Below are 26,335 nucleotides of genomic sequence, written 5' to 3'. Positions count from 1 at the left end.
GTAATTTAGAGAAAAAAATTTAGTCAAAACGGACACCGCTAAATAACTTATACGTAGATATTGTCAAATTAATTTTCATGTGAATTTTAAGGTAATTTTCACTAGATTAAGTAAAATGAGAATGGTGGCTACACCAGCCGAATAACAAATTCGCTACAATAAGTATTTAATAACAAAATTTATTGGCTTAATTTGATTTAAAAATATGCAATAACATGAATATTAGTAATATCCATACATTAAGAATAAGATTTTTGTAACTCCCCAATCATTGATATTGTCACAGGAACAATATGTTTGATTCCCTTAACACAGATTAGGAGATTATAATTTTGCCAGCTTTCAGTGTTAATGCCAAGCCTCTTATAAATACCAAATGATTTTACTCTACAATCAGAGCTTCAACATACATAAACATTGCTCCATTTGCTTTTCTTTTGGTTTCTGTTCTTGATAGCTTGTTTAGAGATGGCCAAAAAGTTCAGCATTGGCCGCCAAAAGATCAAGATTGCGAAAATAGAGCGTAAGAATCACCTGCAAGTTACCTTCTCAAAGCGTCGATCAGGCCTTTTTAAGAAGGCAAGTGAGCTCTGTACACTTTGTGGAGTTGAGATTGCCATTATAGTCTTTTCTCCAGCTGGAAAAGTGTTCTCCTTTGGACATCCTAATGTTGAAGGTATAATTGATAGGTTTTTTAGTCGCAATCCTCCACCTTCAAACTCAAGCACTCTCCATCTCGTTGAAGCTCATCGTAGTATGACTGTTTGCGAGCTGAACTTCCATCTCACACAGATTTTCAATGAACTAGAGGGTGAGAGGAAGAGAGGAGAGGCACTTGATGACATGAGGCAAGCTAGCCAGAGCCAGTTTTGGTGGGAATCTCCAGTCGAAAAGATGGGATTTGATGAGCTTCAACAATTGAAGGACTGCATGGAAGCGTTGAAGAAAAATGTGAACAATCAAGCTAATAGCATCTTGATTGAGAATGCAAATTCTAATTTGCCACCTTTTGGTTTTAATGGACACAGGGCCTTTAATCAGTTTGAAGCTAAGCCTAATCAGATTGATCCTGCTTCTCATGTCCCTGGTTACGGATATGGTAATGGTTATTTTGGTCTGAGCAACTTTGCTGCGTAATCTGAGCTTGTGTCTTGCTAGACAGTTCTGAGTCTCCATTTTGATTGATGCTGTGTGGCTTTGCCGGAAAAGAAAGTTCATTTTTCTATCTATTGGTTAAAGTTGTAACTTAAATTTGACAAACAGTTTGATCTGAAGTTTATTCTGAGGTTTTAATGGATATTGTTTTTTGAAAATGGTCAGCTGCATATGTCTAAATATTCTTTAAGCTTAAAATGTCAATTACTATTGAAAAGTTATCAAAAAAGAGAGTTGGATGAACGCGTAACTTATAATCTTGTTTTCATATCAAAACAAGTTATATTGGGAAAGAAAAATTACCAACTTTTTTTTGAAATATTAATAAAAAAGAAGAAGCAATTGATTAATCTATAAATTAGATTTGAAAGATGAACTTTGACTTACGACTCAAGGAACTGGATCTCGAAGGGAACGGGGTTTTGTCGTGCATTTGACAAACTCAGATTACAAATTTAAATAGGATATTAACATCTACCAACCCCCACTATATCTACCTTTACTATATATATTATATTTTGTTCGTTTCGGATATAGCATGACTTTTTTGTACTGTATAAAATTCACACATTAACACTCGAGATCTTGTAATGAGTAGATACTTCCACAAAAGTATAATCGATTTTCTGATTAAATACAGTACGCGATATTTTTTTATACTTTTGGCATTCAATTCTAGCCATTTTCGCAGCCCTTTAATCGATCTAATCAACATATATACATATAACTCTCCCACCCCTTTTCATTACTAATGGATTATCCTTACTATTTTATTTTACTAAAAATGCAATGATCTTATTTTGTTTCTCGGTTTAAACATATGTCTTTAGTTACATGAGAAGTATTTTTCTAAACATATTTTATCTTTACTGACTCAATTAAGATCCCTCGGGAATAAAATCTTACCCTTTTTCTATGTTAGCCAAACAGCCAGCCAGATGGAACGAGATTAAAATTTTTAAACTGGAGGAACCTAAATATGGAAGCGAACGAGGGCTTGTCGTGCATTTGACAAACTCACCACACATATTTCAAGTAAAATGTGTCACGTGCACATACGAGTAAGGTAACTCATAGAATTTCCTTTTCGCTTCCCATTCTGCTAGTACTAAAAAGATATGCGAGAACTCTTACCCATGTCTCCATATTTTTTTAAATTATTTGCTGGAGTTGTTCGATTATAACTTGAGGCGCTACTTCAATGGCTCGATCTGAAAGACGACCGTCTCTACAAGTTTTAGTACCATATCTTCCAAAACCAAGTTGTATACCGTCTTGTTTGCAACCTCTACTATATCCTCATTTACGATATATATGTATATGTATATATATATATATATTTTGTTCATTTCGAATAGGGCGACCTTTTTTAGTACATGAAATCCATATACGGGGTCAGAGGATTTGGTCATCACGATGAAACCTCAATCCAAGATAAATTATTTAATCAATAAACAAATGTCAGCAGAAGATATTTAACATCTATGACCCCAAACTAATCCAAGATCTTTTAAGATTACAGTTCTAGAAACAAGAATTCCAAATTCAATAAATACATTTTTTCACTTTCTTTTAAAATAATTCTCAATTCAATACCAAACCCACTAGTATAACTTTGAAAAGAAGTACACTAGTCCCAACTATAAAATAACATAATATAATATAATATAATATAATATAATATAATATAATATAATATAATATAATATAATATAATATAAACAACTTTACATAACAGAACTTACACTAGTCCGCAAACCCTGGACCAACCACCTTCCAAAGCTTCTTCATTGCTTCCCTCGAATTACACGGCTAAATATATATAATATTTTGTTCATTTCGAGTAGGGCGACCTTTTTTAAGAAAATGAAATCCATACTTTGACAAATGAGATTTTGGTAACAAGTAGACACTTCTGCAGGAGCATAATCGATTTTATCGTTAAATACATTACGAGATATTTTTTCATACTTTTCATATTTAGTTCTAACTATTTTTTGCACCCTTTAATCGACCTGAACAACATTAACACATATAAGGATCCCCTCCACCCTTTTTCATTACTAATGGAATATCATTCATTATTTTACTAAAATTGGAACGCAGTGATTTTGTTTTATTTCAAGGTTAAAAACAATATATTGAGTAACTGGAGAAGTACTTTGTTGAACAGGTTTTATTTTTACGGACTCAATTAAGGTCTCTCGGGAACGGAATGCTGCCATTTTTCTATGTTAGCCAAATTGTCTGGATGGGATTAGACTAAAAATTTAATCGAAATTTATAATATTATATAATGTTTTGGTCAAAATTATATAAAATATGACACAAAATTACACGACATGCAGGTACATGTACACGAACGAATTCTTAAGTAGTCATGGATTTAGTATTCATTTAAACTAAACACGAAAGTACAAGAAGACGTGAAAGAATATAAAATGAACAAATTATCAGGTTTAAGTACAAATCATCGTTCAACAAAATAAAAAATGAATTGACACCAGTACTAAAACATGAAAACTCCATTCAAATAAAAATGATTTTGAAGTGAAATTAAAAAATTAAAAATATTTCAATGTAAATGTTTCAATTTCGATAAAATATTCTAACTAAATTGATTAAAACCGGACCTGTTAATAATATAAATAAATAAATATTATTCATATTTTATATAACTATTTGCTATTGCATTTTTAGGAACAGGAGATATATGATTCTTGTTCCAATTTTATCCGAAAAATAAGCCGAATGCATTTTAGATAGGGTCGTAGAAAGGGAGGGAGGGAGGGAGGTTCTTGTTGTCCTCCACTTTTTTCTCAAAGTTATTCCTCACCAGTCCTCACACTAGCACTCCCGCATAATACTTGGTGTTTGGTACTTGATTGACAAAAATTCAATCTATGTTCCACGTTCTTTCATAATAGCAAAAGCAATCCTCCTTTCTTTTTATCTTTCAAAGCTTGTCTATGCACGGTTTTATCATCGTAAAATCGAAAATGAGTGTTTAACATGCGGAGGATTGCCATCAAAATTTGAGTAGAATCATAGTATTTCTTAACTTCTTTGGGCACAACCTGTTGTAGAAACATTGCTAGTTTCTTGGCAAAGGTATATGATAATGTTATTGAATATAATGTAAATGCAAATTGTTCTCTGAAAAACGATACTGTCACTTTATTTGCATAGGTACATATAGGAAGATTAAAGCTGATCAACGAGATGTGCACCAAGGAATTATCATCATAAATATTTAGTTTAATAGCGTGATTAGTAAATTAACGACATAAGATCAGTTAAACTTGTAGTATTCAACTCCCCTTCTTCCAAAAACAGCTCTGCTCCTGTCTTCCCTATCCAATCTTATAAGGATTCGATTCATTAAGAAGTGGATGTGGATTTTCACTCGTCCATAAAAACCAGATCCTAACTACTAAACTTATACATTTATAAATTATTAATATATATAAATAAAATTTAACTATAATCAATTAAACTTATAAGGATTCGATTCATTAAGAAGTGAATGTGAAAGTGTTCATGAACGACTTCTCAGTCTTTGGCGATTCATTTGATGAGTGCTTGCAAAATCTTGGACACGTTCTCAAGAGGTGTGTTGAGACCAATCTGGTTCTCAATTGGGACAAATGTCACTTTATGGTGCGACAGGGCATTATTCTTAGGCACAAGGTTTCTAGTAAGGGTCTTGAGGTGGATAAGGCCAACATGGGTCATTGAGAATCTTCCTCCACCTATTTCTGTTAAGGGAATTCGTAGCTTTCTTGGTCATGCGAGGTTCTACAAGCGTTTCATCAAAGACTTATCTAAGATTTCCAAGCCATTGTGCAGGTTTTTAGAGAAAGACGTCCCTTTCAGGTTTGATGACGAGTGCCTCGCAGCTTTCGAGATATTGAAGAAGAGTTTAATCATGGCACCAGTCATAACTGCACTTGATTGGAATAAACCTTTTGAGATGATGTGCGCTGCAAGTGACTATGCAGTTGGAGCAGTTCTTGGACAGAGGAAAGAACAACATATTTCATGAGGTCTACTATGCTAGTAAGACCCTAAATGGTGCCCAACTGAATTATACTACTACGGAGAAAGAGCTTTTGGCTATTGTCTATGGTTTGAGAAATTTCGATCTTATTTACTTAGGACTAAGGTGACAGTTTTCACTGATCACGCTGTAATTCGATATCTCGTCTCAAAGAAGGACTTGAAGCCTAGATTGATTAGATGGGTTTCTTTTGCTTCAAGAACTTGAACTAGAGATCAAGGACAAAGAAGGAACTGAAAATCAAGTCACTGATCATATCTCGCGTTTAGAAAATCCTAATGCTACTTCATTGGAGAAGATATTGATAAATGAGTCTTTTCCCGACGAGCAGTTGTTTGGAGTGCAAGAAGAAGAACCGTGGTTTGCAGACATTGTGAACTACCTTGTGAGTAATATCATGCCTCCTGACTTATCTTACGCTCAAAGGAAGAAATTTCTACATGAAGTAAAGTGGTATGTGTGGGATGAGCCATTTATTTTTTGACAAAGAGCTGACCAAACCATCAGGAGATGTATTCCCTACATCGAAACGGGGGGATCTTGCGAGATTGCCACTTAACAGCTTATAGAGGACATTATGCAGGAGAAAAGGCAGCAGCTCTTGTTCTTCAAGCAGGTTTCCTTTGGCCGACATTATTTAAAGATGCTCATCAGTTTGTTTTGAAATGTGATCGATGTCAACGGGTGGGTAATATGTCTAAAAGGGATGAGATGCCTCTTAATGTGCTTCTCGAGGTTGAAGTCTTCAATGTTTGGGGAATTGACTTCATGGGGCTATTTGTCTCAACTTGTAACAATCAGTATATCTTGTTGGCGGTTGATTACATGTCGAAATGGGTTGAAGTTAAGGTGTTGTCAAAGAATGATGCGAAAGTGGTGCTTAATTTTCTTCATAAGCAGATATTCACAAGGTTTGGAACTTTAAGAGTCATAACAAGTGATGAGGGGTCGCATTTTTGCAATCACAAGTTCACTGCTATGATGAAAAGGTATAATATGAATCATCGCATTGCTACAGCTAATCATCCTCATATGATGACCTTTCAGGTAGTGATGAGAAAAAGCTTTTGAAGATTCTGAGAGAGTTCAAATTGGCAATTGGCTGGACTATAGTAGTTATCAAGGGAATCAGCCCTTCTTATTGCATGCATAAAATTCTGCTAGAGGAAGGTAGCAAGCCTATGGTCGAGCAGCAAAGAAGACTTAATCCGATCATGCAAGAGGTAGTGAAGAAGAAATTCTTAAGTGGCTAGATACAGGGATCATCTACCCTATTTTTGACAGTATATGGGTAACCCTGTTTCAATGTGTGCCAAAGAAAGGTGGAATTACTGTGGTAGCAAATGAGAAGAATGAGCTTATTCCTACTCGAATAGTCACAGGATAGAGAGTTTGCATGGACTATAGAAAGCTGAACAAAGCCACTAGAAAGGATCACTTCCCTTTGCCTTTTATTGATCAGATGCTCGATAGGTTGGCTAGTCATGAGTATTGTTGTCTTCTGGATGGTTATTCAGGTTTTAATCAAATTTGTATCGCTCCAGAAGATCAGGAGAAAACTACATTCACTTGTCCATTTGGTACTTTCGCCTTCAGACGAGTTTCTTTTGGTCTGTGTGATGCGCCAGCCACATTTCAGAGATGTATGATGGTCATCTTTTATGACATGATTGGCCAGAATGTGGAAGTGTTCATGGACGACTTCTCAGTCTTTGGCGATTCATTTGATGAGTGCTTGCAAAATCTTGGACACGTTCTCAAGTGGTGTGTTGAGACAAATCTGGTTCTCAATTGGGATAAATGTCACTTTATGATGCGACATGGCATTATTCTTGGGCACAAGGTTTCTAGTAAGGGTCTTGAGGTGGATAAGGCCAAGGTGGGGTCATTGAGAATCTTCCTCCACCTATTTCTGTTAAGGGAATTCGTAGTTTTTCTTGGTCATACGAGGTTCTACAGGCGTTTTATCAAAGACTTCTCTAAGATTTCGAAGCCATTGTGCAGTTTTCTAGAGAAAGACGTCCCTTTCAGGTTTGATGACAAGTGCCTCGCACCTTTCGAGACATTGAAGAAGAGTTTAATCACGACATCAGTCATAAGTGCACCTGATTGGAATGAACCTTTAGAGATGATGTGCGATGCAAGTGACTATGCAGTTGGAGCAGTTCTTGGGCAGAGGAAGAACAACATATTTCATGTGGTTTACTATGCTAGTAAGACCCTAAATAGTGCCCAACTGAATTATACTACTACGGAGAAAAGAGCTTTTAGCTATTGTCTATGGTTTTGAGAAATTTCGATCTTATTTACTTGGGGCTAAGGTGACAGTTTTCACTGATCACGCTGTAATTCGATATCTCATCTCAAAGAAGGACTCAAAGCCTAGATTGATTAGATGGGTTATTTTGCTTCAAGAACTTGAACTAGAGATCAAGGACATAGAAGGAACTGAAAATCAAGTCGTTGATCATCTCTCGCGTTTAGAAAATCCTAATGCTACTTCATTGGAGAAGACATTGATAAATGAGTCTTTTCCCGACGAGCAGCTATTTGGAGTGCAAGAAGAAGAACCGTGATTTGCAGACATTATGAACTACCTTGTGAGTAATATCATGCTTCCTGACTTATCTTACGTTCAAAGGAAGAAGTTTCTACATGAAGTAAAGTGGTATGTGTGGGATGAGCCATTTATTTTTTGACAAGGAGCTGACCAAATCATCAGGAGATGTATTCCCTACAGCGAAACGGGGGGGATCTTGCGAGATTTCCACTTAACAGCTTATGGAGGACATTATGGAAGAGAAAAGACAGCAGCTCATGTTCTTCAAGCAGGTTTCCTTTGGCCGACATTATTTAAACATGCTCATCAGTTCGTTTTGAAATATGATCGATATCAACGGGTGGGTAATATGTCTAAAAGGGATGAGATGCCTCTTAATGTGCTTCTCGAGGTTGAAGTCTTCGATGTTTGGGGAATTGATTTCATGGGGCCATTTGTCTCATCTTGTAACAATCAGTATATCTTGTTGGCGGTCGATTACGTGTCGAAATGGTTTGAAGTTAAGATGTTGTCAAAGAACGATGCGAAAGTGGTGCTTAATTTTCTTCATAAGCAGATATTCACAAGGTTTGGAACTCCAAGAGTCATAACCAGTGATGAGGGGTCGCATTTTTGCAATCGCAAGTTCACTGCTATGATGAAAAGGTATAATGTGAATCATCGCATTGCTACAGCTTATCATCCTCATACGAATGGTCAAGCTGGGGTATCTAACAGAGAGATCAAGCGTATTTTGGAAAAACTTGTATGTCCATCAAGGAAATATTGGTCTTTGAAGCTTTATGAAGCTGTATGGGCTTATTGAACAGCTTACAAAACTCCTTTGGGAATGTCGTCGTTCCAGTTGGTTTATGGTAAAGGGTGTCATTTACTTGTGGTTCTCGAGCATAAAGCATACTGGGCTTTGAAGAAGTTGAATCTGGATTTGGATGCGGCTGGAAAGAAGAGGATGCTTCAATTGAATGAACTCGACGAGTTTCGACTTCAAGCTTATGAGAACAACAAAATGTACAAGGAGAAAGTCAAGAGGTGGCACGATCGAGGTCTAGTGCTTAAATCATATGTGTCGGGGAAATAATTTCTTTTGTTCAACTCTCGTCTCCGTCTTTTTCCTAGAAAGTAGAAGTCAAAATGGTCAGGGACGTTTATTGTCTAAACAATGTTTCCACATTGAGCGGTGGAAATTTTTTAGAATGATCCGGCCCAAGCATTCAAGGTAAATGGTCAGAGGTTGAAGCATTACTATGGTGACACGGCAAACCGCGAGGTGGTTAGTGTCGTTCTATTGTCCATTTGATCTCGAGATTCTACGTCGAGCTAGCGACGTAAAAGAAGCGCTTCTTGGGAGGCAACCCAATTTTGTTGTACATGAGGAGGTAGAGGATGCAAGAAAAAAGGATAAAAACACAAAAAAAATCAGAAAAAGAAGAAAATTCAGGGCCAACTCCAGTGACCAAGTGCGGCCTCGCTGATCCAGCGCGGGCCACGCTCGTGCCGATTTTCCAGAGAGTGAGCGCACCCGCGCCGTCCTAGCAGGCACCCGCGACGGGTCCCTGTTCGAAAAAAAATAAAACAGCAGTTTTAAGAGAAAATCAGGATTTTTAATCAAAAATCAATTCCAAACCGATTTTTACTCTTCCACATCCCATAATTCCCTCTCCAAATCAAACCCATTATTCCCACGATTCCCATAATCAATTCCAACTTCTATTCCTTATCAAATTTTAACCTCCCCACCTATAAATATATACACTTAACACAACTTATCCACCACATCACAAATTCTCAAACACAAATCTCTCTCAAACACTTAAACTTTTATTTTTTTTCATTCAATCCCAATGGCACCCAAGAGACAAAGAACACAAGTTGGCAGCAGCACTACCAATTCTTCATATGCGGGTGGTGTGAGGCCCAGGTTTTCTACTACTGAGGCTGAGGAGGAGTACACGAGGCTTCTCTCAAAGCCTATTCCTAAGGAGCGAGGTTTTCTGCCATCGGGAAAGGATGCTAAGCTGTTAGAGATGATTCTCGAGATGGGCTGGGTTTCTTTTTGTGAGGCGCCCGCTGCTATGCTCATGAGTGTTATGCGGGAGTTCTATGCTAACGCCAAGGCAGAGAAGAAGGGCTTCATTGAGTGAGGGGGAGGACTGTTGAGTACAGTGCTGATGCTATCAGGACGGTGATTGAGCCGCCCGCGAGGAAGGTGGGTCAGGACACTTGGAACGATAAGACTCCGAAGGACTTTGATTTGGATCTCATTGTTGCTACTCTCTACGTGCCTGAGACTCATTGGAAGTTCAAAAGTGGCACTACTGATTACTCCACATTCCCTGCTTCGTGCATGAACAGGTTTGCACGGGCTTGGAACTCACTTATTTGTGCTAACATTTATGCCATCTTTGCATGTGCATGAGTTTACTATGGAGCGTGCTAGTCTGCTGTGAGGGATGCAGGGTGATTATATTGATTTGGAGATGGTTATATATTACGGGATTCTGAGATTTTTGAGAGGAGGTACTACAGGTGTTATTTTGTATGCGTCCGTAGTGACGAAGTTGTGTGTGGCAGTTGGTGTTCATTGGCCCGCACATGAGCAGCTTCAGTTTCCCAGCGCTCCTATTGACAGTTCTACAATGTTGAGCATGCAGGAGTGGTATGGAGGGAAGCCCAATCCTAAGGGTCTTGGGTACTCGTATGATTATCTGCTAGGTGGTAAGCCTATGGAGGCAGCTACGGCGGGGGGTTCTCAGCATGCCCGTCGAGCAGCTTGGAGAGCTCAGTTAGGAGAGGAGGCTGAACCGTCTGGATCGCAGCAGCAGCAGCAGCAGGCAGCAGAGGTTGGAGCTGGTTCGAGTTCGACACAGTATAGGCGTCTTACGAGGAGGATGGATGTGATGCACGACATCCATAGTCGGTTTGCACACGATCTCACCCAGGCACTTGGGACAACTTTTAAAGCCACCGGAGTTGACATCCAGTGGCCAGTTTTTGGTGAGGATTCCGTGTATGCGCCTCCAGACACGCCTGACACTCCACCCGTTGAGGGTGATGATTCTGATTCGCAGTAGGTATGCCTGATTTCTTACTATTACCTTCACTGAGGACAGTGAATATTTTAAGTTTGGGGTTAGTAGTTGAAGAAATATGTTATTGTGTGAGTCACATATAGTTGCATGTTCATGATAGTTTAGTTCATATAGTTTGTATATTTTGCCATGTAGTATTTTTTTATTATTTTATTTTTGATAGTTTTATTTTATTTTGTTCATATAGTTTTCATGCATTTGCATTACAACATGATCCATTAGATAATTTTTTTGATTGATTTGTGATGTTGATGCTAGTGTAGTGATGTCGTGTTTAGAGATGTTAAGTCATATTAAGTTGATTTGCATGCTAGAGACACTTGTATTTCACTAAGTCTTATAGGTTGCTAGAGTGCTAGATCATGGTCATGGTTTGTTTGTTTGTCGAGGTGTAATCGCTTGTTTATATTTAAAATTTAGGATATTCTCTTAATAATAAAAGACAAGGATATTTAAAAAAATTGGAGAAATTGGATTTCATTGCTAGTTGTGTGGCTAGGTGTCAAATGGATAGTAGTCGGCTCATATTTTATGAGTAGTCTAGGGTTGAATGAGATGGAGCGAAATGCACTCATTCAAAAATTCGTTGAAAAAAAGAGAAAAAAAATGAAAGAGAAGAAAAAAAGAGAATAAGTGTTATGTATAATTGATCATGAGTGGGCTCTTTAGTACTCGAGTTATTAAGTTCTTAGGGGAGTTTGTGCCTAATAACCTAAGGCTTTTATAGTCTGGGATCCGCTAACCTAACGCTCGCTACATGGGTACTATTGTATAAGTCTTTTGTGAACCTCACTCATTGTACGATCAAATAAGCAAATCTGTTTATTTTATTGTGAATAAAATCATGAATCCATATAAAACTCTGATATAAGAATTGAAGTGTTGTAAGTTATTCTGAGTCTAGTTCTGTTTATAAACTTGCATTGTCTTGGTAAGTAGTGAGTCATGATTCTTGATCTAGTTGCGATAGTACATCTGTAAGCATTTGCACACACGCACGTCTCTAGTTTGTAAGTTAATTTGTGAGGTTTGACTGATCTTTATGCAAATAATTACATTTCCTGAGGTATTGCTTGTCGATTGGTTTAGTTACTCTATGGGGATCGATGCATTCATATAGTTGCATCCATGCATATTTTTTTTCTTGTTCTTTGAGTCTGTTTATGCTTAAGGACAAGCATCGATTCAAGTTTAGGGGTATGTTGAGTGGTATTTATGACACTTTATAATGCTCTAATAAACTTTGAATTGATGTATTTGTACTCAAGTTGTTAAGTGTTTTAACGTGTTTTCGAGTGTTTTTGCATTTCAAGCATTATCTAGGTAATCAGGTGAATTAGCATTGTTTTGGTTCTAATTTGGTGTCAAGGTGGTGTTGGAATAAAAGCTCACGAAGAACGGCTCGAATCTGCAAGAAAAAGAAAAGAAGTCAGTTTAGGCAGAAGCCCAGCGCGCCCTCGCTGATCAAGCACGCGCTAGTGCCGTGTCGGGTTTCAGAATTCCTGTTTTGAATAGAAGACTGATTTTCTGGAGTTCTATGCTGATTAGGGCTACTATATAAATAACTCTAGGTCATTTTTAATAAGAAAACAAGCCAGGATCGAATCAAGGAGAGTCGTAAGAAGACTGTTTTTGCACGATTCAACGAAGACGAAGAAGATCTTGTTTTACTTGTGAATCTTTGTTTTAAGTTGTATTTGGATGCTAGTTTTCTTATTTGTGAACCTTACTCTTGTTTTGTACTTGGTTTATTTATTCATTATAAAGACTACGTTTGTTACACCATGTTTTCATCGGAACCCATGTTGATGATGAGTCCGATTATGGGCTAATCGTTATTGTGGGGTTCTAACGGATTTATTTATGGATCTCTATAGCTAAATTATTTCGATGCCTTACTATGTGGTGATTGTATGATATCCTAGTATTGGTTGTGCGTATTCATCTTATGAGTGTCACGAACTTGTAAGATAGTGTGTTAATTCTTAATGAAGCGACAATGAATTTAAGGATTTAGAACTTGCCATGCAAGCATAGGTTCATGTAATTTTTATGCATGATTTGTAGGTAATTTTAACCATCTTACTTGCCCTGTGTAATCAAGATAGATAACTTGCACTTAAACCATTATGTTGTCAAATTCTATAGACATATATGGTCTCAATATAATTGGTGTCTATTCAGCTTCTATCTCTTTTGTGGATGTCTGGTTGTATGGTAGTCGTGAAACAAAAGTTGGTATTTATCAGTTTTGTGTTGTCTGATTAGTATCATCACCATTGCATGCTAAGGTTGAGAACAATAAGGATATTGAATGAAGTATTTAATGAAGTTAGAATCCCATGTTTGTCATAGATATTAATTTAATCAATCTTATTCTCTTAGTTATAATTGTTAGTTTAATTCTTAGTTATAAACAACCTCAATTTGTTATCATCTTAGTATTGAATAATAACCATACATTGTTGCTTAAGTGCATGAATTAATTAGTTAAGCAATACAGTCTCTGTGGGAACGAACTAGAAAAGATTATATACTACTTGCGTATATTATTAGCGCGTATTTAGCGACTAACAAATGTTTGGTGCCGCTGCCGTGGACTACAGTGTTAATTTATAGTTTATGTGCTTTCCATCAGTGGTCGTTAAAGTTGATTGACTCAGACATTGTTACTTATATGTTTCCTTGTCTTATTTCAGGTACTCTACCGAGGGTGTATGTATACGCGTTCGCGTACTCGTAAGAGAACACTGGATAAGGCCGAGGAAGAAGCTGTGGTAGTTTGTAAGGAAGTTTTTGAGGAAGAAAAGAAGGTAGAAGAAGAAGAGAAAGTTGAAAAACCAGCTTTAGTAGAGATGGGTGATCAAGCGGAAAATCCTAAGGCTTTGATGGACTATTCTCGGCCTAAGATTAATGACATTCAGTCAAGCATCATCAGACCAGCCATCAGGGCTAACACTCTTGAGATCAAGTCAAGTACGACTCAGATGATACATAACTCAGTTCAGATTGGGGGTTCTCCTACTGAAGACCCCAACATGCACATCAGGGATTTCATCGAGATATGTGACACTTTCAAGTTCAATGATGTGACTGAAGATGCTATCAAGCTACGCCTCTTCCCATTTTCTCTGAGGGACAAATCTAAGTGTTGGTTACACTCTCTACTATCAGGGTCTATCACCACTTGGGAGGATCTTGCGCAAAAGTTTCTCACTAAATTCTTCCCCATGGTGAAGACTGCTACAATCAGGAATGCTCTTACCCAGTTTGCTCAGCAAACAGGAGAATCTCTTCGTGAGGCTTGGGATCGATATAGAGATGCTAAGGAAGTGCCCACACCACGGCATGCCTGATTGGATAATATTGTTTCTACAATGGATTGGGTACTACTTCTAGACCCATGCTGGATGCAGCATCAGGAGGAGCCTTATGGGCTAAGAGCTACGATGAAGCTTATGAACATATTGAACTGATGGCTGCTAATAAGTACCAGAATGCTTCCCAGAGGCTGACTCGGAGAAAATTCTCAGGAATTCTGGAGTTGGACGCAGCAACTGCTATCGCTGCCCAACTTAAAGCTTTGACGATGAAGGTGGACACTTTGGCTAATTATGGAGTTAATCAAATCACTAGTGTCTGTGAGCTTTGTGCTGGTGCCCATGAGACTGATCAGTGGGCAATTTCTAGTGAATCAGCTCAATTCGTGAGCAACTTCCAGCAATCCCAACAACCAGTGCCAGCCACCTATCATCCCAACAACTGCAATCATCCTAATTTCATCTGGAGCAACACTCAGAATGCGGTTCAACAGCCTTATCAACAGTATCCAACTAAGCAGTACAACCCCCCTGGTTTTCAGCAACCGCAGTATGCACCAAGACAACAACTCCAGCTGCAACAAGCTAATGAAAAATCTAAATTAGAGGAGTTGAAACTTATGTGCAAAAGTCAAATTGTTTCTATAAAGACCTTGGAAAATCAAATTGGCCAAATTGCCAATGCCTTGTTAAATCGTCATCCTGGTACATTACCTAGTGACACCAAAGTTCCAGGAAAGAGGGAAGCTAAGGAGCAGGTAAAGGCAATCACTTTAAGGTCTAGAAAGGTTGCGAATCCCAAACAAACTCAAGAGTTGACTAAAGAAGTCGGGGCTGAGAAAGAAGTAGAGCAGCAGGATGAAGAAGTGGAACCAAGGAAGACTACTGTTGAGCACACTCCTCCTGAGGGTAATACAGGGGAGAAACAGATCTATCCTCCACCATTTTTTCTTAAGCAGCTTCAGAAGAAAAAGCTGGACAAGCAATTTGAGAAGTTTTTAGAGGTGTTCAAGAAACTTCATATCAACATACCTTTCACTGAGGCTCTTGATCAGATGCCTAGTTATGCAAAGTTTATGAAAGGTATTCTCTCTCGAAAGGTGAAGCTAGATGACTTAGAGACTGTTGCTCTCACAGAGGAATGCAGTGCTGTGCTGTAACAGAAGTTACCTCCGAAGCTTAAGGATCCAGGAAGCTTCACTATTCCATGTACTATTGGAAAAGTGTCTTTTGACAGATGCTTATGTGACTTGGGAGATAGCATCAATCTGATGCCTTTGTCAATCTTCAAGCAGTTGGGCTTACCCAATCCCAAACAGACTTATATGACCTTACATTTAGCCGACCGTTCTATTACATATCCGCGAGGTATTGTGGAGGATGTCTTGGTCAAGGTTGATAAACTCATCTTCCCTGTTGATTTCGTAATTCTTGATTTCGAGGAGGATAAGAAGATTCCCATAATCTTGGGAAGACCTTTCTTGGCAACTGGCTGAACCTTGATAGATGTGCAGTAGGGTGAGCTCACAATGTAAGTGTTGGATCAGGATGTTACTTTTAATATGTTCAATGCTATGAAATTTCCTACTGATAATGAGGAGTGCTTAAAAGTGGAGTTGGTTGATTCGGTGGTCACATCGGAACTTGACCAATTACTAAGATCTGATGCCTTAGAAAAAGCCTTGTTGGGGAATTCAGATAGTGAAGATGACGAAGGTGAAGAACAATTGCAATATTTAAATGCTTCTCCCTGGAAGAGGGAGATTGATATGCCTTTTTAATCTCTTTGAATGGAGGAATTGAACAAGGCTCCTAAACACCTCAAGCCATCTATTGAGGAAGCTCTCACTCTTGAGCTTACGCCTTTACCTGAGCATTTAAGGTATATGTTTTCAGGTGATGCATCTACTCTGCCTGTTATTATTGCATCTGACCTTTCAGGTAGTGATGAGGAAAAGCTTTTGAGGATTCTGAGAGAGTTCAAATCAGTAATTGGTTAGACTATAGCAGATATTAAGGGAATCAGCCCTTCTTATTGCATGCATAAAATTCTGCTAGAGGAAGGTAGCAAGCCTACGGTCGAGCGGCAAAGAAGACTTAATCCGATCATGAAGAATGTAGAGTGGCTAGATGCAGGGATCATCTACCCTATTTCTGACAGTTTATGGGTAAGCCCGGTTCAATATGTGCCAAAGAAAGGTGGAATTACTGTGGTAGTAAATGAGAAGAATGAGCTTATTCCTACTAGAACAGTCACGGGGTGGAGAGTTTGCATGGACTATAGGAAGCTGAACAAAGCCACTGGGAAGGATCACTTCCCTTTGCCTTTTATTGATCAGATGCTCGACAGGTTGGCTGGTCATGAGTATTATTGTCTTCTGGATGGTTATTCGGGTTATAATCAAATTTGTATCGCTCCAGAAGATCAGGAGAAAACTACCTTCACTTGTCCATTTGGTACTTTCGCCTTCAGACAAGTTTTTTTTGGTCTGTGTGGTGCGTCAGCCATATTTCAGAGATGTATGATAGCCATCTTTTCTGACATGATTGGCCAGAATGTGGATGTGTGCATGGAAGACTTCTCACCCTTTGGCGATTCATTTGATGAGTGCTTGTAAAATCTTGGACACGTTCTCAAGAGGTGTGTTGAGGGCAATCCGGTTCTCAATTGGGAAAAATGTCACTTTCTAGTGCGACAAGGCATTATTTTTGGGCACAAGGTTTCTAGTAAGGATCTTGAGGTGGATAAGGTCAAGGTGGGGGTGATTGAGAATCTTCATCCACCTATTTCTATTAAGGGAATTCGCAGTTTTCTTGGTCATGCGGGGTTCTACAGGCATTTCGTCAAAGACTTCTCGAAGATTTCGAAGCCATTGTGTAGTTTGCTAGAGAAAGACGTCCCTTTCAGGTTTGATGACGAGTGCCTCACAGCTTTCGAGATATTGAAGAAGAGTTTAATCATGGCACTGGTCATAATTGCACCTGATTGGAATGAACCTTTTGAGATGATGTGCGATGCAAGTGACTATGCAGTTGGAGCAGTTCTTGGGCAGAGGAAGAACAACATATTTCATGTGGTCTACTATGCTAGTATGACCCTAAATGGTGCCCAACTGAATTATACTACTACGGAGAAAGAGCTTTTGGCTATTGTTTATGGTTTTGAAAAATTTCGATCTTATTTACTTGGGACTAAGGTGACAGTTTTCACTGATCACGCTGCAATTCGATATCTCGTCTCAAAGAAGGACCCGAAGCCTAGATTGATTAGATGGGTTCTTTTGCTTCAAGAATTTGAACTAGAGATCAAAGACAGAATTGGAACTGAAAATCAAGTCGCTGATCATCTCTCACGTTTAGAAAATCCTAATGCTACTTCATTGGATAAGATATTGATAAATGAGTATTTTCCCGACGAGCAGTTGTTTGGAGTGCAGGAAGAAGAACCGTGGTATGCAGACATTGTGAACTACCTTGTGAGTAATATCATGCCTCCCGACTTATCTTACGCTCAAAGAAAGAAGTTTCTACATGAAGTAAAGTGGTATATGTTGGATGAGCCGTTTCTTTTTTGACAAGGAGCTGACCAAATCATCAGGAGATGTATTCCTTACAATAACATGGGGGGGATCTTGCGAGATTACCACTCAACGGCTTATGGAAGACATTATGGAGGAGAAAAGACAGCAACTCGTGTTCTTCAAGCAGGTTTCTTTTGGACGACATTATTTAAAGATGCTCATCAGTTCATTTTAATGTGCTTCTCAAGGTTAAAGTCTTTGATGTTTGGGGAATTAACTTTATGGGGTCATTTGTCTCATCTTATAACAATCAGTATATCTTGTTGGCAGCTGATTATGTGTCGAAATGGGTTGAAGTTAAGGCGTTGCCAACGAACGATGCAAAAGTGGTGCTTAATTTTCTTCATAAGCAGATATTCACAAGGTTTGGAACTCCAAGTGTCATAATTAGTGATGAGGGATCGCATTTTTGAAATCGCAAGTTCACTGCTATGATGAAAAGGTATAATGTGAATCATCCCATTGCTACGGCTTATCAACCTCAGATGAATGGTCAAGCTGAGGTATCTAACAGACAGATCAAGTGCATTTTGGAGAAAGTCGTATGTTCATCAAGGAAAGATTGGTATTTGAAACTTGATGAAGCTGTTTAGGCTTATAGAACAGCTTACAAAACTCCTTTGGGAATGTCGTTGTTCCAGCTGGTTTATGGTAAAGGGTGTCATTTACTTGTGGATCTCGAGCATAAAGCATATTGGGCTTTGAAGAACTTGAATCTGGATTTGGATGCGGCTGGAAAGAAGAGGATGCTTATGAGAACAACAAAATGTACAAGGAAAAAGTCAAGAGGTGGCACGATCGACGTCTAGTGCTCAAATCATTTCTGTCGGGGCAACAAGTTCTTTTGTTCAACTCTCATCTCCGTCTTTTTCCTGGAAAGTTGAAGTCAAGATGGTCAGGACCGTTTATTGTCAAAACTATGTTTCCAAATGGAGCGTTGGAAATTTTTGAGAATGATCCGGCCCAAGTATTCAAGATAAATGGTCAGAGGTTGGAGCATTACTATGGTGACACGGCAAACTGCGAGGTGGTTAGTGTCGTTATATTGTCCATTTGATCTCGAGACTCTACGTCGAGCTAGCGACGTAAAAGAAGTTCTTCTAGGGAGGCAACCCAAGATTGTTGTACATTAGTATGTAGAGGAAGGAAGAAGAAAGGAGAAAAAATAAAAAAAAAGAAGAAAAAGAAGAAAATTCAGGGCCAACTCTAGTGACCAAGCGCGCCAGCGCTGATCTAGCGCGCAATAGCGCTGATCCAGCGCGCGGCAGCGCTGATCCCGTGCGCGGCAGCGCTGATCCAGCGCGCGGCTATGCTATTTTTCCAGAAGGTGAGCGCGCCCGCGCTGATCTAGCGCTCGGCCGCGCCGATTTTCCAGAGAGTGAGCGTGCCCGCACCGTCCTAGTGCGCGCCCGCGCTGTTTTAAGAGAAAATCGAGATTTTTAATCAAAAATCAATTCCAAACCGATTTTTACTCTTCCACATCTCATCTCTCCAAATCAAACTCATTATTCCCACGATTCCCATAATCAATTCCCACTTTTATTCCTTATCAAATTCTAACCTCCCCACCTATAAATACATACACTTACACACAACGTCTCTACCACATCACAAATTCTCAAACACAAATCTCTCTCAAATACTTAAACTTTTATTTTCTCTCATTCAATCCCAATGGCCCCCAAGAGACAAAGAACACAAGTTGGCAACAGCACCACCAATTCTTCATCTACGGGTGGTGTGGGGCCCAGGTTTTCTACTACTGAGGCTGAGGAGGAGTACACGAGGCTTCTCTCAAAGCCTATTGCTAAGGAGCGAGGTTTTCCTCCATCAGGAAAGGATGGTAAGCTATTAGAGATGATTCTCGAGATGGGCTGGGTTTCTTTTTGTGAGGAGACCGCTGTTGTGCCCATAAGTGTTGTGTGGGAGTTCTATGCTAACGCCAAGGCGGAGAAGAATAGCTTCACGGAGTGAGGGAGGACTGTTGTGTACAGTGTTGATGCTATCAGGACGGTGATTGAGCACCCCGCGAGGAAGGTGGGTCAGGACACTTGGCTCCTTGTGCTACATGTGGTGGACATCATCCAGGTAGAGCTTGTTATAGACAAACCGGGGCTTATTTCTTATGTGGAAGCATGTCCCATAGGGAGAAGGATTGTACAGTGTCACGCAACACTGGTGGAGGAAGAACTGGTGGTGGTAATGGTAGTGGTAGTCAGTAGATTCCTACAGCCAGAGTGTTTGCATTGACTACAAATCAGGCAGCAATTAATTCAGGTACCGTTTCAGGAACACTTCTTGGTTGTAGACGCGATTCTTATGTGTTATTTGATACTGGTTAGGCCCATTATGTTGTGTCTTTATCGTTTGTTCATCATCTTGGCATTTCACCTTCATTTTTATATCCTTGTATGTATATTGCTACCCCAATGGGGAATTCTGTTGTTATATCTGATGTATATCGAGAGTGTTTGATAGCTGTGGGAGATAGAAATTATAAGGTTAACTTGCTTCCAATGGAGATGCATGACTTTGACATTATCATGGGTGTAATAACCCCAATTTTTGGAAATTTTTGAAACCCTTATGAATAGTGTTTTTGCTGAATGGGAAAACTTTTCATGCCACACTATGTAGGGGTTCTGTTATGGATATTCTGAGATTTTATTAGTACGCTATATGGCATATAAGTGTATGTAAAGATCGTCAGAATCCAATTCCGAACACTTTGATTTTTCCCGGAAATCCACTAGATACGAAAAGAATTGAGTATAAGGTAACAAGATAAGAAGGATTTAAATTAAAGGATTATAAGAGAGGATCATAAAAGGAATATAATATATTGAGAAAGGTTAAGGGAACCTAAGTAATAAGATCCCGGGTATGATCCCTCAAACGAGAAATGAGAACGAAAGTTAAGCGAACCGTATAATAGATCAGCGGTCATTAGGCAAACAATTAGAAGCTAATCAAAGAAATTAGAGGGGATGATGTCATCCAACCAATGAGAAGAGGACAAAAAGGGGAGGATGACATCACATGATGACATAAGCATGACATAGGGAGGAAGGAGATGTGGTTGGTTTATAACCACACAAAGACAATGTTATTAAGGTAATTAACCAAAAACAAAACAAATCAATAATCAACCAACCAAGCCAAACATTACATTTTCACCAAACAAAACACAAAACCCTCCATTTCTTCATGAAGCTCTCGGCTTCTTTCTTAGCGAAATGAAGATCCAAGCTCCACCACTTACTATTTAGCAAGGTATTTATCTAAGCTTCCCCATGGATAGTTACATACTTCCTATAAGTTTAAGCTTCTAATTCCAAGTCAATCTTTTTCTATAAATCATGAAAGAAGATGGTGAATAGTGTTTTTCAAGAACTAAAATTTTTGTTCTTGAAGTTTTGTTTAGTTTAAGCTTGGATAAAGACTTTAAGGGTGATTCCAAGCCATTCTCTTGATTCTCCACTCTCCAAGGAAGGTATAAACTCCAAACCCTAGATTTAGTTTTGAGTAATTAGGAATGAATATGATTGATATAGTATATGTGAAGCATGATGCTTGATTGTTTAAAGTTTGCTTGAGTTTGTAGAGATTAGTTGGTTTTGTGGTATTTTTGGGGTTGTAAATCTTGATAATTAGTTAAGGAACCTAAGTAAAGCTTTTAGTTCATGCGGGGAATAAGTATAAATTGTTAATGTGGAGTTGTTGGGGCTGTTATGATGTAGGATGGATTGATTTTTGATTGGGTTGTGAATTGGGATTGATTGGTGGTTGTTTTGGAATGGTTTAAATTTGGGAAATCGCGTAAACATAGCCGTCGTAATGCCCGATTTACCGTAGACTGTTTTTGTTCTTAACATCAGAACCCTTGAACTCACTGCTAGGTTTTGACCATTGCCATGTTTAGATAGTTCATGTTATGAGCTTTGTTTTGATATGTGGTTCGTTTGATTCCGATGAACGGTTTAGGAGAAACGGCCGTTTTAAGTAACGACGTTTCGCGAACGAACCCTTACCCCTCGCCTTACTTTGAAACACAGGTTAAAGACCTTAAAGGACTAATTGAAGTATAAAACATTTATGTAAGGTGTAATAGGCAGTTGGTAAGACACTCGCGAAGGAATCGCCTTAAAACTCGTAATGGTTAAATTATTAAAAATGGTGGAGCCGAGGGTACTCGAGTGACTTAAGTAAATCGTTAAGCGCGAAAGCGGACGTTAGGACTCTAAATGATTAAAGTCTAGTTTCTTAAGCGACCGGGGTTTAATTCCGACTTATGTTGTTGTTCATAGGTTATCGGACCCACTCTAAGCTTAAGTCTATCCGGGAGCACTCAGGCAAGTTTTCTACCCGTTATACTGTTGTTGTGATGTATATATGTATATGCATTATCTTGTGATAGATGCATGTTGGTTAATTAGCAAATTTTGCGATATATTGAAGCATGCTGATATGGTATATATATGCATGCCTGTTTCGTATTCTTGCCATATATATCTGTTGGTTCAGTTGATAATACCTATGCTAGAGAATAGCGGTAATTTGCATATACCCTTAGTATAGGGACCCAAAGGTGAAAACATTTTCTAAAACCGGGAGTCGAGGATCCCGAGTAGATTTTATATATATATATTTATATATATATGGTTATAGTTTTCAAGACTATTAATCGAATAAGGTTTATTCGATAACTTTATTTTATTAATGAATATTATCTTGAATATTCATTCGAGGACTTATGACTCCTTTATATTATTTATTGAATATTACTTGGATATTCATTTGAGGATGTGTGACTCCTTTATTTTATTTAATGAATATTATTTATAATATTCATTCGAGGTATTATGACTCAGCTTATTATTTAATGAATATTATTTCGAATATTCATTCGAGGGCTTATGACTCAGCTTATTTTATTTATTGAATATTATTTGAATATTCATTTGAGGATCTATGACTCCGATTATTTGCTGAGATGTATTCTTTATTTTATTAAAGAATAAGGTGTCGATAATCAAACTCACTTTTGATTATTCTAATAAAGATAGTACTTTCGTATAGGTATATCTTTGGTTATTTAATATTCATTTCAAGTATAAGTTTTAAAACTTCTACTTCAATTATTTTTATAAAGATTATTCTTTATGGAAATATTATTTAAATAATAATATTTAGATATTTTCTAATATATTGGGACTGATTTATTTTGTTAAATCAGCATCACTCCAAACATTCTTAAAAATGTTTTGCGAGTCTTCAAAATGATTTTTAAAAGTTAGAGCGGATCCCAAAACTCATTTTTATATTTAAGATCCTCCTTTCGAAGGGGATTTAAATACTCGCTCAAAACCTGAGGGATCCGGCTCTGTGGTGTGTTTTATATTCGCAACAAGGTTGCTGTTTTGTTAAATGAATTGATTACTTACCCAACACTCGGGAAGTAAAATTCTTGGAACAAGTTAATCCATTAACAGGCATCGCCTGGGAAATATCGGTGAGTTTTCCTTTCCAACTAGATATGACTTCTTGGTGGAGCCGTATCAACAAGTTTCTACTTGGAGAAAGGGGGAACGAGCTTTACGTTTCAGAGTCATAGATTTCATCTGAACTAGGAGTGACGTAAGTGGTCGAGTGGCGCTGCCCAGCCTTATTATATTGGCCCAAATGGCCTGGAAGTTTCCTTAAGGCGGTCCATTCCTTAGGAGTTCAGTGTTCGGTTGACAAATAAATCCGACAGGTTCTCCTCTACATGTAGAAAATGGTGGGGTTGCACTACTACGACTGATCATCGTAAGTGGTCTTCCTGGCGCGGCAAACTCCCGTAATGAGTTCATCATCCAATTGAATATCTCTGCAACACTACCCAGAGCACTTCGATAGAAAGGCTAAGGTTGGGCGATTGTTGAGTTTTGGCAGGGTCAAGTTTTCAAAATGATGTTTGCATCAAATGAAGTATCTCGTAACTTCATTTTATTTTGATGATATTTTAAAGATTTAATCTATTCAAATCTGGTCTTGTAGTCTCATCTATGTGATGAACTTTGGAAACTAATTATAACTTGAATGGTGGTAGTTCAAGTAGTATTTGGAAAAGATATAAGTATATTGGAGTATCTTGTAACTTCATCTTTTAAACTTATATCTAGTAAATGATTATCTTATGCATGACAAAGATTTTCAGAAAAACGTTGAGACAAGGTTAGATATATGAGGTCACCTTGCAACGATATTTTTATACAGTTATACACTGGAACTTTGTGTGTATTATGCATGGAAGAGGACTTCCAATATTTTGAAAAGTATATATGTATATATATACTGAATATTTTGCGACTTCATCGCATTAAGATATCAACTTGGTTCATTTCTTTTGACCAAGACTTTCATGAGTACTATGAGAATGCTCATATATTGTAAATTATTATACATATTATTTTGGTGGGCTTGCTGCTCACCCTTGCTTTCTTCTTTCATCACACAACATCAGATAGACAAGATGAACCGGACCAAGCTCCCAATTCGCGAGCGGATAGGAAACGTTCCGCAGTTTCCTATAGGCGTTGATATCGCTGTAGCTGAGGTAGGAACTACCAATAGGCTAGGCTTTCAACTTTTGATGTATCAGATCATGTATATTTATGAATTATAATAATGGCAAAGAAATGTAAATTTATTCAGAAAACCTTTTAAGGTGTATTGGCAGATAATTTTGGAATAAAATGACTTGTGATTATTTTTGGATGTTCATCTCTGAGACTATAACGTGTGGTGTGTGTATTTATTGTGGGGTCACAGTACAGAGTAGTTGATTAATTATTAAGATTGGGTGTTATTAAGGGAAATGGAACTCGTGACAACCCGGATCCCCGACCCCGGATTTGGGGGTGTTACAGAAGTGGTATCAGAGCCAAGCGTTATAAACCTCAGTGATGATGTGACGTTAAGATAATAAGTTCACTAAGATAATAAGAACTCTTGCCAAGTTCATAGTCGGGCTACCTAACGTAGTACCAACAGTTAAAACTCTTATGGGAACCCTTATAAATGTAGCGATAGAAGCGTAGTTCGTTATCGTATATGGTAGCGGGACACCGAACCCTGAGGTTGAGGAGCAACAACGCGATGATGTTTTATTACTTATTGGAGATCAGATTATGGATCCGATAGAGCGTCCTAACGCAGGACCGGATGATGTTGATATTGAGGATGTAACGGTTGAGGATGTTGTCCTAGAAGGGATTATTGCTGAGGAGGATCCCGTGAAGGATCCTGACAAGAATGAATAAAGGACCATTGAGGAATTGATGACCATGGTTAGGGAAACTACCAGAGGTAGGATTGGCCGGTCACTACCGGAGGTTCGTTCAAGTTTGTAAAGATAGTAGCCCTTTTAACGCGACTTACTCGTAAGACTGAGAAGTTCGAATGGACAGAGAAATGCGAGAACAACTTTTAAGAACCGAAGCAAAGGTTGGTGACGTTCCCTATGTTGGTGTTGCCGGATGGAAAATGAGATTTTGTGAAGTGTAGTGACGCTTCGCATAAGGAATTAGGGTGCTTCTTATACAGCACAGCAAGGTAATCGCGTACGCGTCAAGACAATTAAGGGAATATAAAATTCGATATCCCCACCCATGAGCTTGGGCTCGTGGCAATAGTTTTGCCCTAAAGATTGGAGGTACTACTTGTATGGAGAAAAGTGCGAGATTTACACAAGCCATAAGTGCTCTAGTATATTTTCACGCAGAAAGAGCTCAACATGCGCCAAATGAGGTGGTTAGAGCTAATCAAGAATTATGATTGGGAGATTCTTTATCATTCAGGGAAAGCCAATGTGGTGGCTGATGCCCTTAGTAAAAAGGAGAGACTCAAGATAATAATGTCTTTGGGAGAGTTTATAAGAGATTTTGAGAAAATGGAAATAGAAGTGAAGGTAACCAGAGCCGGTACCGAAAAGCTGTTTGAGATTGCAATACAGTCCGAATTATCGGAAAAGAACATATTGTGCGAGAAAAAGTGATGAATGAAGGCAGAGAGCCAACAATTAGATAAAAGATTAATACCGAGAAAGATGATAAGGGAATAGTGAGGTGTTCCTACAGAAATTGGGTTCCAAAAGTTCAAGAGCTTAAAGATGAGATCTTAGATGAAAGTCATAGTTCGAGGAATAAGAGTTAGGGCAAACCCTGAATGTGATAGTCAGGGAGGACGCCATTAAGAAAGAAGGAGCCCATAATATAATGAAGTGGAAAACAAGGATTTTAACGTATAAGATAACCCTGATTGTGGGAGAAGGATGAAACATTTCATACTAAGGAAACAGAAAGTCGAGTAAGGAAAGGAGACCCGAGACGGTACTCCTATACGGCAATTTATGGACCTGTCTAGACAGGACTTAGACTATTATCCCCAACCACCACCTTGAGGAAACAATGCGGTGAGAAATTCTTTCAGGGCCTTTAAGTCGCTAAGCTCTCAGAGTTCCAAGGAACAAGTTGACCCAGCCGAGGCAAGAGCCTGGCTAAAGGAAATAGAGGAACATTTGAGATTCT

The 26,335-nt window shown here is 38.4% G+C and overlaps 1 protein-coding gene and 1 non-coding gene across 2 annotated transcripts; one reads left to right on the top strand and one right to left on the bottom strand.

Moving 5' to 3' along the window:
• Positions 1–468: 468 nt before the first annotated feature.
• Positions 469–1,137, top strand: LOC141704213 (agamous-like MADS-box protein AGL62). Its single transcript, XM_074507508.1, has one exon. It carries the CDS (start codon positions 469–471, stop codon positions 1,135–1,137), a length of 669 nt encoding a protein of 222 aa, XP_074363609.1.
• A 12,972-nt stretch (positions 1,138–14,109) lies between these two features.
• LOC141704215 (small nucleolar RNA R71) lies at positions 14,110–14,214 on the bottom strand. The gene has a single exon (XR_012567874.1). It is a non-coding gene; the product is annotated as a small nucleolar RNA R71 (small nucleolar RNA).
• Positions 14,215–26,335: the final 12,121 nt, after the last annotated feature.

Source organism: Apium graveolens, unplaced genomic scaffold (assembly GCF_009905375.1).
Source record: "Apium graveolens cultivar Ventura unplaced genomic scaffold, ASM990537v1 ctg7569, whole genome shotgun sequence".
NCBI lineage: Eukaryota > Viridiplantae > Streptophyta > Magnoliopsida > Apiales > Apiaceae > Apium > Apium graveolens.
Note: the sequence above shows the minus strand (reverse complement) of the source record. Positions and strands in the feature narration are given on the sequence as shown.